The sequence below is a fragment of the Limanda limanda genome, chromosome 5 (genome assembly GCF_963576545.1).
Source record: "Limanda limanda chromosome 5, fLimLim1.1, whole genome shotgun sequence".
Classification (NCBI taxonomy): domain Eukaryota; kingdom Metazoa; phylum Chordata; class Actinopteri; order Pleuronectiformes; family Pleuronectidae; genus Limanda; species Limanda limanda.
Genome location: NC_083640.1, coordinates 20,427,609 through 20,438,752, shown reverse-complemented (window position 1 = coordinate 20,438,752; position 11,144 = coordinate 20,427,609). Strand labels below are relative to the sequence as shown.

Here is an 11,144-nt window from a genome sequence, read left to right as displayed (position 1 = left end):
ATACAAAGATGGATGACGCATCTTCACTTCCTCCCATATTACTGAATTAGCTAAAATATCCCAGATATCGTGAGTCGGTCTGAGCTGATAATCGTAATGTTTCAACCTATTTTTTTTAAATCATCATGTCGAACATGTAATTTTCAGTTTGGTCAATGCCAAATCTGCAAACATAGAGGAGATGGGATTCATGACCTATAGTGAAGCCAGCCAGCAGGTGGCGACTGAGATGCTTTGGCTTCACTTTTTGGGAGCTGTGATGTTATCCATTTACAGTCTATGGTGAGCATTAGCTCATCAGCACAATGCACAATGTAGAACTGAGTAGGGAGTGTCTTTAGTTTTTGCAGATAACAAACAAAAGAACTGGGCTTGACCCTGTTATGAAGTTAAGGAATCTTTTACAATTGATCCTAACGGGCCTGTTAATGTCATAAATTTCACGCCAGTTGATGTAGCAACATCTCACTTAAGACCACAGATGTCAATGGAGTTGGTTATATTCAGTTTTCATGCCAAAAACACAATGTTTTCCCAACACACAGACCATATCATATCCTTTTATTTCTTCATGTCTTGATTATTGCAACAGTCTTTTCACATGTTTTAGTCTATTGCTTGACTCCAGCCCACCGGAACTAATCTTTGAGCAGAACCAGGGGAGCCATGATTACCTCCTGTTTCAGCTTAGTCACATTTGCCTCCCAGTATGTTTTGGAATTTACTTTATGATCTTGCTGATAACTTTATAGCTTTAACGGCTTTTCACCCATATTAATATATGGCTCAGTATTTTGTAAGCAGTTTGAAAACAAATTAAAATAAAGTGTTTGCACTCTGCGGATTTTAGTCGTACAAAATAACTTGGTTTTGACTTCGCCAAGGAAGTTTTTTTTCATCTGTGTTTGTTAGTTAGCTGGATTATGCAATACACACTGATTTCCATGAGAATTTGTGGAGAGATCTCGGCATATTTAAGGGGCTGAGTCTGTTCAATATAGCTAATACAAATAATGATTTAATTTAAATGTTCATAAGGAGAGTTTTGTGCCTTGGCTGAGGTGTATGGTCCACTAAGTGTGATTCTAGTTGTATTTACTGTTAAAAAGACTGAATAACATAACCGTATTTATTCAGTTCTACTGAGCACAGTATTATTGTGGTTTTGAGGTAAAACAGATGGATCCTGCAGTGGCACACAAGCAAAACAAACACACAGACGGAACATGAAGTTATTCACGGTCACTCAAAGAAGCCAAACATTAAAAGATGTGCTTTGTCATGCAAGTCATATTTATTTTAAATTGTCATGGTGATATAAACATGAGACAGCAGAGAGGAAGACCCACCAAAAGAACACAAACTGATATAAACAGAGGGAAGGTTGCTCTCGCAAACAGAGTAAATGTTTCACAGATCAAGACTAAAAGGAAAACAAGTATATTCACCATCATCTATAAGTAAAATAACAAATAATTGAGAGGAATAAAATAACTATTCAAATAAATACTTTATACTCAAATGACACTAAATAAAATAACTGGCAATAACAATACAAAATGTGTATTGACAGCATTTGTCAAATGGGGCATTTTCCATAAACTGGTCTATATACAGAGAAGCGAATGGCTGTGTGGTCGTGTGCGCGTGTTCACGTGTGAGTCCGTCGGTTTACATGTGCGCGCGTGTGTGTGTGTGGTCTCATTCCACAGAGCAGAAATTATCCAGACTGTTCTCTTGGGTCTCGGGGAGCTCGTTGTGTTCCAGTAGTCGGTACTGGAAGGAAACTCGGTTGATGTAGTTCCCACTGGACACCAGCCTCACCACTGAGTTATCACAACCAATCTTCATCTGGGCTGAGGGCCAAAGAGAAAACAGATATTTTACACAGGAACACACGCAGGACATTGTGTTCTGTAGCCAGACCTGCGTAGCCTCGTTATTACGAGTGTATAAATCAAAGGACAAATCTTTGGTATAGCATATTGCGATTGAAAATGTAGAAATTGCTCATTCATTCGATGATAATAAACTATTCTTAATCATATACTGTGAAGGGCATAGTGCACAATCCCTCACATGAATATAGATGGAAATGTATTAGTGTTTACTTTTGTAATTGTAAAATCAGGTGTAAAATACAGTTTGCATCTTTGGTGATTTATAATGTATGTACACAGATGATAGCTATTTGATGCTCTACCAATAAAACTGTATTGAAATTAATTCACCACGAAGAATCTTCCCATTCATTTGAAATACTGATCTCCTGCATAATCCCTGCATAATTTGAAAATATACTGTATGCAATATATTCTAGAAGTAATTTTCTGTTGCAGCACTTTTGATGAACAGTTGATGAGTGTTTTCCTGAAATGAGCAGCTGCAGTTCAGTTCACATGTTTTTGTCGATAAACATTGTGACATGTGTTTGAAAAATCCAAGTTATATTCAGGGAAAGTCATTGATAGGTTTAAGCATTACATAAAACTATATAGCAATACTGATGTGACAGAGCAAGACGACAGATTCACATATTAAAACCTTCCGATGGAAACCTGCTATTACCAACAAAAAAAACAGATTCACTCTGGAGTTAAACTGGAGCATCTCAGACTCACCGAGCCCATTGGTGGAGAAACAGAGGTCGGCCACAGGGAACATCTTGGAGGTGTCCACTCCATTCCCTCCCAGCAGCTCCACGTAGTCACCTGACCCAGAACAGCCCGACCACACCTGCCTCTGCACAACACAAACAATGGCGTCTTCAGTTGCTGAAGTGGAGCTGTGCCAGTGGAGCTAAGCTAAGGCATAAGTAACAAGCTATATTACGACAAACATATTAGATTAGAAGTAGCATGGCTTAAGCCAGTCCTCTGGCGATAGCACTGTGTGGAGACACTTGTTAGTGTTTCTTAAAACCAGTCGTCTTGGGTGGCTCTGAGCGCAGAATACAAAGATAGTGAACCGTGAAATTGGGAACTTTCGAAGAAAAATGTGCGCTCTGGGAGGTGATCACTGTCAATAAAATGGATATTTACCTTCAGGATTCAACCCTCAGTCCATAAATTGTATCCATTCTCCTCGTTTATCACATACTTTTGACATATTGTATGATCCCAAGCAGCTGTATTCGCTCATTGCAAACCATCTATGAAGTTGTTGACGGAACACCTACAACTTTCCTCAATATTTATATAGAAAGGCTTTTGTATTTGGCCCTGTAAACGCAGAACTGACTGTTAATCATGATGTCAGAAGTCTGGCAGCCGGTGTCCGACCAGCTGCTAACATCTTCAGGAGCCTTTTCAGTACACTCGGCCTTTTAACCAACATCATTTACACAGTTTCTGTCCTTCTCTGACTCTGAGCTCTGAATTTTGAACGAACAATGAACTTAAATATGGTGAACCTGTTAGCGAGCAGCACAAACATTCTGCTGTTAAAGCGATATTAACATCTAATTGCAAAAATATAAGCAGAGATTTCTTCACTGGACTGCTGAACAATGATCTGAAACTCCTTAGAGCAAAGGAGAGCCGCAGATCCCGGGATAATTCTGTGATCCATTTCATAAGTTTTCCCTTTGTCATTTGATATATTGCTGTCTTAAAATATTGATTAAAGCCTCTTTGCAATGGTTTTGACTCAAACATCTTTCTTCACTACATTTTAAACTGGTTCCGATATATTAAACATCAGAAACTAGCCAACATCTTTATTGAATGTTCAATAAAAAGGGTAAAAACATAAAAGTGAATATTTAATGCTCAGTTTGTGTTGTTTTTATTGCTTAGATTAGACATCCTACCCCAGAAGACTTAAATCCGACTAGAGCAAAACCTCAGGGTGTGTCGGCAAACTTTTTGCCAAACAGAACATTCACTTTGGACGACCCTCCGAAACCTTGGATTTCTTTCAGTGACAATATTTTTAAAAAATTGGCTGCCAAGGTTTTTTAGTTCACTTTTGTTATGATATCCACATGTGGCAAAATAAATATGGAAAAGGTCAGAACAGGGAACATGAAACTTCTATTGGTCAAAGGAATAGTCTTTTTGCTCATTCACTTTCATGCAAAGAGTTGAACAGGAAGAGAGACTCTCATATCTGATAAACAATAAATAAGCTGGAAACCTTAGCATACGCTTAGTGTTAAGACTGGAAACTAAAGGTTGACACTATAGCCCAATGTTTACACTTCAGTGTTTGTACAATTTAAACTCGATTTGATTGAACACCAACATGTTGATTAGAGGTGTGTGTGTGTGTGTGTGTGTGTGTGTGTGTGTGTGTGTGTGTGTGTGTGTGTGTGTGTGTGTTTTGCTAGTTGGATTTAAGTTTGTTTATTTATGAATAGGACAATATACAAAAATCTCACAGTGACAAAATATTTAAATATCAAGTAACTTAACTGTATTTTCATGAAAATCTTTCTTAAAAAAATTATAGATTCTAAAAACTTTAAATCATAAATTAAGTGAATACAGGATAAAACTCTTCTATATTTATGAATAATATTTGTTAACCACATGACGCTAACTTCATATCCACCTCAAAGTATTTGTTGTGGCTTCTGAACCCATGACGATATGAGGACGATGTTCCAGATGATCCTGGAGGCTAATAATCAGACTGAATTACTGTTTGTTCCACTTACACGTTCTAGTTTTTCACGAATGTAGTTCGGTAGCTTTTCATCATCCTACATCTTATCTAATGGCTCCTACTGAGCACGAAACTGTAGTGGGCTGCCAAAGAAATCGGATGTACAGGCACAGACGTCCTGCGCCCAGGTTTCTAGAACCAGTGTTCCCCCTCTGAGTTATTGCTGAAAAGATTTGTTAAAGCTGAGGGAAATATTAAATATATGGTCAATCTGGCTGGTACTTGGACAAACCACATATAAATCCCTTGACAGCGGCAGCTCCATAGTTAAACCACAGACCACAGAGTCTTTCAAAAGGCCTACTGTCTTCTGTGCACCATATTATGTGATAAATTAAAGAATTGTTCCAGTAAAAGGAGTGGACTTGGAGAGGACAGTGAGTTTATTTTGCAAGAAAAACAAGGTTGTTTGTAAGTCTCCCTGTCTCTCTGTCTCTCTGTCTCTCCGTCCATCTGTCTCTCTGTCTCTCTGTCTCTCTGTCTCTCTGTCTCTCTGTCTCTCTGTCTCTCTGTCTCTCTGTTCATCAGTCGCTGCGTGTCTCACCTGCGGGCTGAGCTCGTTGCTTTTGGCCTGCCCCAGCCCGAGTTCTGTCAGTCGGATCTCCACGGGGTAGATGATGGAGAAGCTGCAGTTTCTGCGTTGGTGTGGCATCACCATGGTGAAGCTGCCCTCTGGACTCTGAGACATGATGTTGCAGGCTTTACACACACACACACACACACACACAAACACACACACACACAAGCAGAGGTTTCAAATGAACGGTTCCCCATCGCTAGAGAAACTCATTATTGACACCTCATGTCACAAATTGGATATAATCAAGGCTGACTGCAGGGAGGGGACACAATTAGGGACGAGCATGGAAATCCAATCGCAGTTCTGATGACAAAGATGAGAAAATAATGAAATTTGAATTGATAACAGTATGGTAGACTAGACAGGAACCAACAGGAGTCGGAACACTTTACTCCTGCCGGCCTGTTGTTCATTTAGAGACGTGTTCATGGTAAATGAGCCTTGGCTATCAGCGCTGAGTGGAGAATGTTGGAACGAATATTACGGAGCACTATCTGCTTGGCAAGAGCAACATGTGAATCGCTCTCGACTGTTGTGCAAGTGGTTCGTATTTCCATTTTAAGATGGTATCCGTTCCTAACATTTACAAAGGATGGGAAGAAATAAAGTAAATAAAATCTGGTTTTAATAAAAGTCTCTCATCACTACAGCATAACAGCAATTTCAAAACTGACTGTCCCACAGGGAGCATGGACTTTCAGGGACTCATTATTGGCCAAATGGGGTCTACAAAATTTGAGAGACATAATTTATGACATGAATTATACATATATATATATATATCACATAATTGCGCACACACATATAAACTCTGTTTTACGGCCAGTCCTATCCAGTTGGAGGGACACATCAGAGGCTTGCTGTGAGATAAAATAAATAAATATTAGAGGGTCCACGTATGAATAAAGCCTCAAAAACCTGCCTGAGATTCAGGCTGTCAACCTGTGTGTCAGTTCTCCTTCTCTGTCCCCCTCCGCCTCGCAGCCACACTGGGATTGTTATGTTGTGTTGCCTGACACAGTGGTAGCACAGTGTTTGTCAAGCAGCTGGAGAACAGGTGCACCCCTCTCATTCAATCTCTTCCTGTCGCCCTCGGCCTTGATTAATGCTCAACCAAGCGCAAATATCCGGGAAGAACACACATGCATGCACACAAGCAAGTTGCACCCGTCCATCCCTCCACCTCAAAGCACAAGCAGCAAAACTGATTTAGATGCAAGTCCGCGGTGCTTGTTTGTCCTGTTTTTTTTATCACATTTCTTGTGCAATTTCCATTTCATGGATTTGGCATCTGTTTATTTTAATCTGAAAGCATCACGCCATAAATTGGTTTCAAATGTGTGCAGCACGACTCACGAAAGGGGTTGTGCAGCTTTTTGACGGCGAGGGTGAAGCCGCTGTCGGGGCTGTGGATGCGGAAGAAGATCATGGCGACGTTCTGGGAGGAGCGGCTGGAGGCTCCTGATCCCGGAGAGGAGCAGTAGTCTGTGTAGCGCTGGTGCATGGGGAGCTGATGGTCCCGACTGCTGGGGAACTTCTCTCCCTTCAGGACCCAGCCGTCGAAGATCTGGGGGGAGGAAATGTTACAGTGATCGTCCCACGCTTTATTTGATCAATTCAGGCAGTTCTAATGTCACTCTAAGGACAACATTGGTTTAGAGTTGAAAGTATGAAGTTTAGGAGTATATCAGTGTTTACTTGGAATTTGAGAAAAACCCTTGGATCAAGCTGGATGTAGAAAACTAGGGCAAATTGCCATTTTTTTTTTGGACTATATTATGACTAGTTTCTGTTTACAACCACTACATTGTGAACATGATAGACAACGGGAGCAGATCTATATTTCATGCTAGATTAATAAATGGTTTCCTATCGATTACAGCGAAAGATGAGTAAATACTTATTATGTATCCATGAATCAGTTTACCAACATGCCCGCCTCTGAAACTAATTTGATTTAAGCTTGATTCAAGCAACCGCTGATTTTTGAAGATAGTGAAATCATTTTTAATTTGTTCATTAAAGTGGCTTTTCTACGGCTATCATTCCAATAGGATTCCCGGCTCCCTCCCCAGATCTTATTTACCATTATCCGATGGAAATGCTGCTCTATAAATATTGAGTAAATCATGTTTGAATAAAGAAGCAGAAAGGACATGAAGAGTTGTGGTGTTGAGTGTCTGTGTGAACGGCCGTAATGACTTCATGCTGAAGTGTGCAGCTGCTGTCGACAACCAGATGCACAACCACCTCGGTCCAGCCTCCACAACTCAACGAGTGTCTCTCCCTGTCAAGGGTTTAAACCAGGCTGGCCCACACTGAACCTGAAGGCTTGGCTTCAGAACCAAAGCCTCCTCTTCCCACACTTGCTCTGACTAATGTGACCAATGCACAGAAGATTCACAGAAGATCCAGTGTGGTGCTTGGCCCCCTAACGCTGCCTCAACCTTGTTTGTCACCATTTCAATCGAGACGAAATAGAATTCAGGGTTTAAATCGCAAAAAAGCAATGAACTTCCTTTCTCCCTCTTTCCGTGAGGGCTGAGGATGTGTGGGTGCTGTTTTTCTTTTGGGTGAGTGGGGCCAACCTTGATGAAATCTCCAGCGCTGCAGTCGATATTGACGTCAAACAGCTCCAGGCTGATGACCTCACTAGGCTCGCCGATGATGAAAGCAGCACAGTCGAGCTGCGGCCGAGACGCCGTGAAGGAGAAGTAGCCGTCTGTGGCCAGCATGTCCAAGCATCCTTTAAACAAACAGACACACACAGAGACAAACTTCATTGGTTCACTGTAACAGTGGCGGGGATTCATGGTACATCTTTGCCCGTCTTTGGATTTCGAAGAATCCACTTTAATTCAATTTGATCTTTGAAAAATCATGCGGGGGAAAGTTTGACGGAATCAGCTTTAAGGTCAAAAACAACAAAGTGTTCAGTGTTGAAGAGACACAAGTGTGGACCAGAGAGGTTTTCTTTGAACATTAAAAACAGCTGACGTAGCTGCGGGGAGTTTGATAGATGTTAACTCTAAGAAAAGTCTTACAATAACACTGATCATATTTCTGTTTGGACGCTTAGACTGCAGGTATTAGTTACTGCACGCATTAAATACACACATGCACACACACTACTACACATGCAGGCTACACAATGTAAAGATATAGATGGGTAAAGGATAAAAAGATGTACATGATTGATTTTTGATTGATTGATTGATTGAATCTATTGTATCTGCATGGCGTGGCTGTGGCTGAGGGGTAGAGCGGCCGTCCTCCAACCAGAAGGTCGGCATTTCGATTGCAGTCTTCCCTATCTGCATGCCAAAGTGTCCCTGGGCAAGATGCTGAGCCCTAAATGGCCCCTGATAGAAAATAAAGTGATGCTAATAGATGCACTGTGTGTGTGTGTCTGTGTGTGTGTGTGTGTGTGTGTGTGTGTGTGTGTGTGTGTGTGTGTGTGTGTGTGTGTGTGTGTGTGTGAAAGAATGGATGACAAACTGTACCTTAAGCACTTTGAGTGGTCATCAAGAATAGAAAAGCTGGATATATAAATACCAAACCATTTACCATAGATACAGTGAAACATCCCTGCACTCGCCACTTTGACATTTTATTTGACATGCTGTTTACCAAGTAAATCCGAGCATCATTGACTATTAAGCTTTATTCACAGCAGCACTTACTGAGAGGTCGACGGAAAACATAATCCTCTGAGTTTCTCTTCTGGTCCAAACCGAGCAGAGAGTACAACCCGTCCGTAGCCTCCACGTCCTGGATCACACATCACACACAGAGACAAGTTCTTTACTTTGACAAATTCACCCTGCGGGACTTATTCCACCTTGCAATGATTCGAGCACATTCTACATATACTGGTATGAGCGGGATCTTACCTCTATGTATCGGCTGAGCCCCATCCTGGAGGAGAGGGAGATGAGGAAGACGAGCAGCGGCGCGCGCACGGCCAGCGACATGGTGAAGTCTCACTGAGAAGGTTTCCTGGAGCGGAGTGGGGGGGAAATGATTGCGCTGGCTGCGAGGTGGCAGCTTATATAGCCGCTCAGGCACACAGGCAGGCGGGCAGGCAGGCCCACATCACAGGGTCACTGAGGAACACAGAGCCGGGGGATGAGGGGGAGGGGGGGGGGGGGGCACACTGGATCCGGATAAACAGCAATTCGTTCAGAGGAGCCATACAAGGGCATTGGTAAAATGCCCTTGGGGGAACAAGGTGCTGCGTCTGAAATCGAATGAAAGGTCACGATGTATGTGAGTTGGTGGTAACATTGAATTTTCCTTTTTGTTTTTTAAATATGATGCTAAAGTTACCAATACTGGACATATGAATTTATCCAAACATTTCACAGCATTCGCGCCATAATTCAGTTCTAGTGCTTATCAACATTTGTTTAGATTGAAATCAAAATTTGAGGCTTGTTTTGTCCCCTGATGAATGAACACATTGTAATGAAACCATTAAGTCAAACCCAGGCACATGTTTTGAATGGAAATTGGGAAATTGCGCAAGTTAAAATATCCTTTTCAAAATTGTGCCATTGAATTGGATTCAGTTCCCATCTGCAGGACCTCAAAGGAAAAATCAAGTGAATGATCACGGGGCAGTGAGATGCAAACCTGTAAATGTCCTCAGGCTGCTGAATGGAAAGGACATTTATTTCCCAGCAACAACAACCCCTCTGTTGTGAGTGTTGTTTCTTGGAGACAGGGTTGTTGTTCTTTCTGAAGTACAAACGTGCCTCCACACATGTTTTAACTTATTTGACCTCTTATCTCTACTTCCTCTCTTCCTCCCCCCCCCCCCCAGCTCTACAGGGTCAGCAATCTGCGGCTGATCGATACCATACACATTTGGGTTCGAGGTGCTGGTTAGTGTAATGGGCAAAATAAAAGACAACAAGGGAAAATTGGGTTTAATTGCTTTTAAGATCACTTCTCCAAGTCCCTATCATTAACAAAGGAATCATGGAGAGGTTTTACTGGATTTGTCCAAGAGTTGAAAGCAGGTTGTGTTTTCCCTTTCCGCTCGTTTGTTGGTTTGTCAGCAGGATGTTGCAAAAGATACGGAACAGATCAACATGAAACTTGATGGGTTTCTAGTTTGTATTGTTTTGGCATGAAAAGGTTACGTGCTGGAGTCACGCGACTTCCACTGCAGAAGAGCCTCAGTGTCCCAGAGACTGTTCATTGAGTGTGTGGTTGTGTTGTCCCTTGTATATCTGTGGAAAAGAGGTTGTGTTTTCACTACTTTGTTGTTTGTTTGTTTGTTTCTATGCAAGATTAAACAGAGAAACTGAACAGAAGGATACTTCATGCTGGAAGGATTCCGCATGCGTCAGAGAACAAGCCATAAAACGTTTGTGCAGACTCGGATTAGGGAGAGAATCTGATTTGATTTGCTTTCATTAACATTGCGTTAGAGTGTGTGAAATTTGGTGCAGCTTGATTGAAATTAGGGGACTGTTGGGCCTTAAATTCACTGAGGGTCATGTAGTTCACAACATGGCCACAACCCAGGTGGTTTCCTGCGGTTGAGACCGGTCAAAGCATTAAAAGATTCATCTGTGCAGCCAAGAATAAAGAACTTCTTTAATACAACAACAAAACAAGGACAAACTGTGCAGAGACACGTCTTGCACGAGGCAAAGCAAAAAGATGAATGTAGGTATAGAAAAGAGGCAGAGAATTTAGTTCGGAGTGAGGGAGCCAACTCATTTGGATGAGACTAATTGTGGGTGTCCACGCTGCCATTGTGAAAGGTCAAACCGAGATGTGGCTGTGTGTAAGAGATGATCATCATCCTGTCAGCGTTCACACACACTCCTGCTGGAGCAGCCCACACACTCGCTCAGTCATCTGAAAAGAAAGACTGCGTGAA

At 41.7% G+C, this 11,144-nt stretch overlaps 1 protein-coding gene across 1 annotated transcript; it reads right to left on the bottom strand.

Moving 5' to 3' along the window:
* Positions 1–1,270: 1,270 nt before the first annotated feature.
* On the bottom strand, positions 1,271–9,231 carry LOC133002101 (corticotropin-releasing factor-binding protein-like). Its single transcript, XM_061071859.1, has 7 exons — positions 9,142–9,231; positions 8,932–9,019; positions 7,837–7,994; positions 6,605–6,815; positions 5,213–5,367; positions 2,622–2,742; positions 1,271–1,856 (listed from the first exon to the last, which is right to left on the bottom strand). Exons 1-7 carry the CDS (start codon positions 9,220–9,222, stop codon positions 1,702–1,704), a joined length of 969 nt encoding a protein of 322 aa, XP_060927842.1. The 5' UTR covers positions 9,223–9,231; the 3' UTR covers positions 1,271–1,701.
* Between the last annotated feature and the right edge of the window lie 1,913 nt (positions 9,232–11,144).

Bases quoted from the DNA above. Each gene is read 5' to 3' on its own strand.
- LOC133002101 (XM_061071859.1), bottom strand. From the start codon at position 9,222: ATGTCGCTGGCCGTGCGCGCGCCGCTGCTCGTCTTCCTCATCTCCCTC. The intron at 6,816-7,836 runs GTTGGCCCCACT...TCCTCCCCCCAG, and splicing joins GCGCTGGAGATTTCATCAAG to ATCTTCGACGGCTGGGTCCT. The intron at 2,743-5,212 runs GTGAGACACGCA...TGTGTTGTGCAG, and splicing joins GCAACGAGCTCAGCCCGCAG to AGGCAGGTGTGGTCGGGCTG.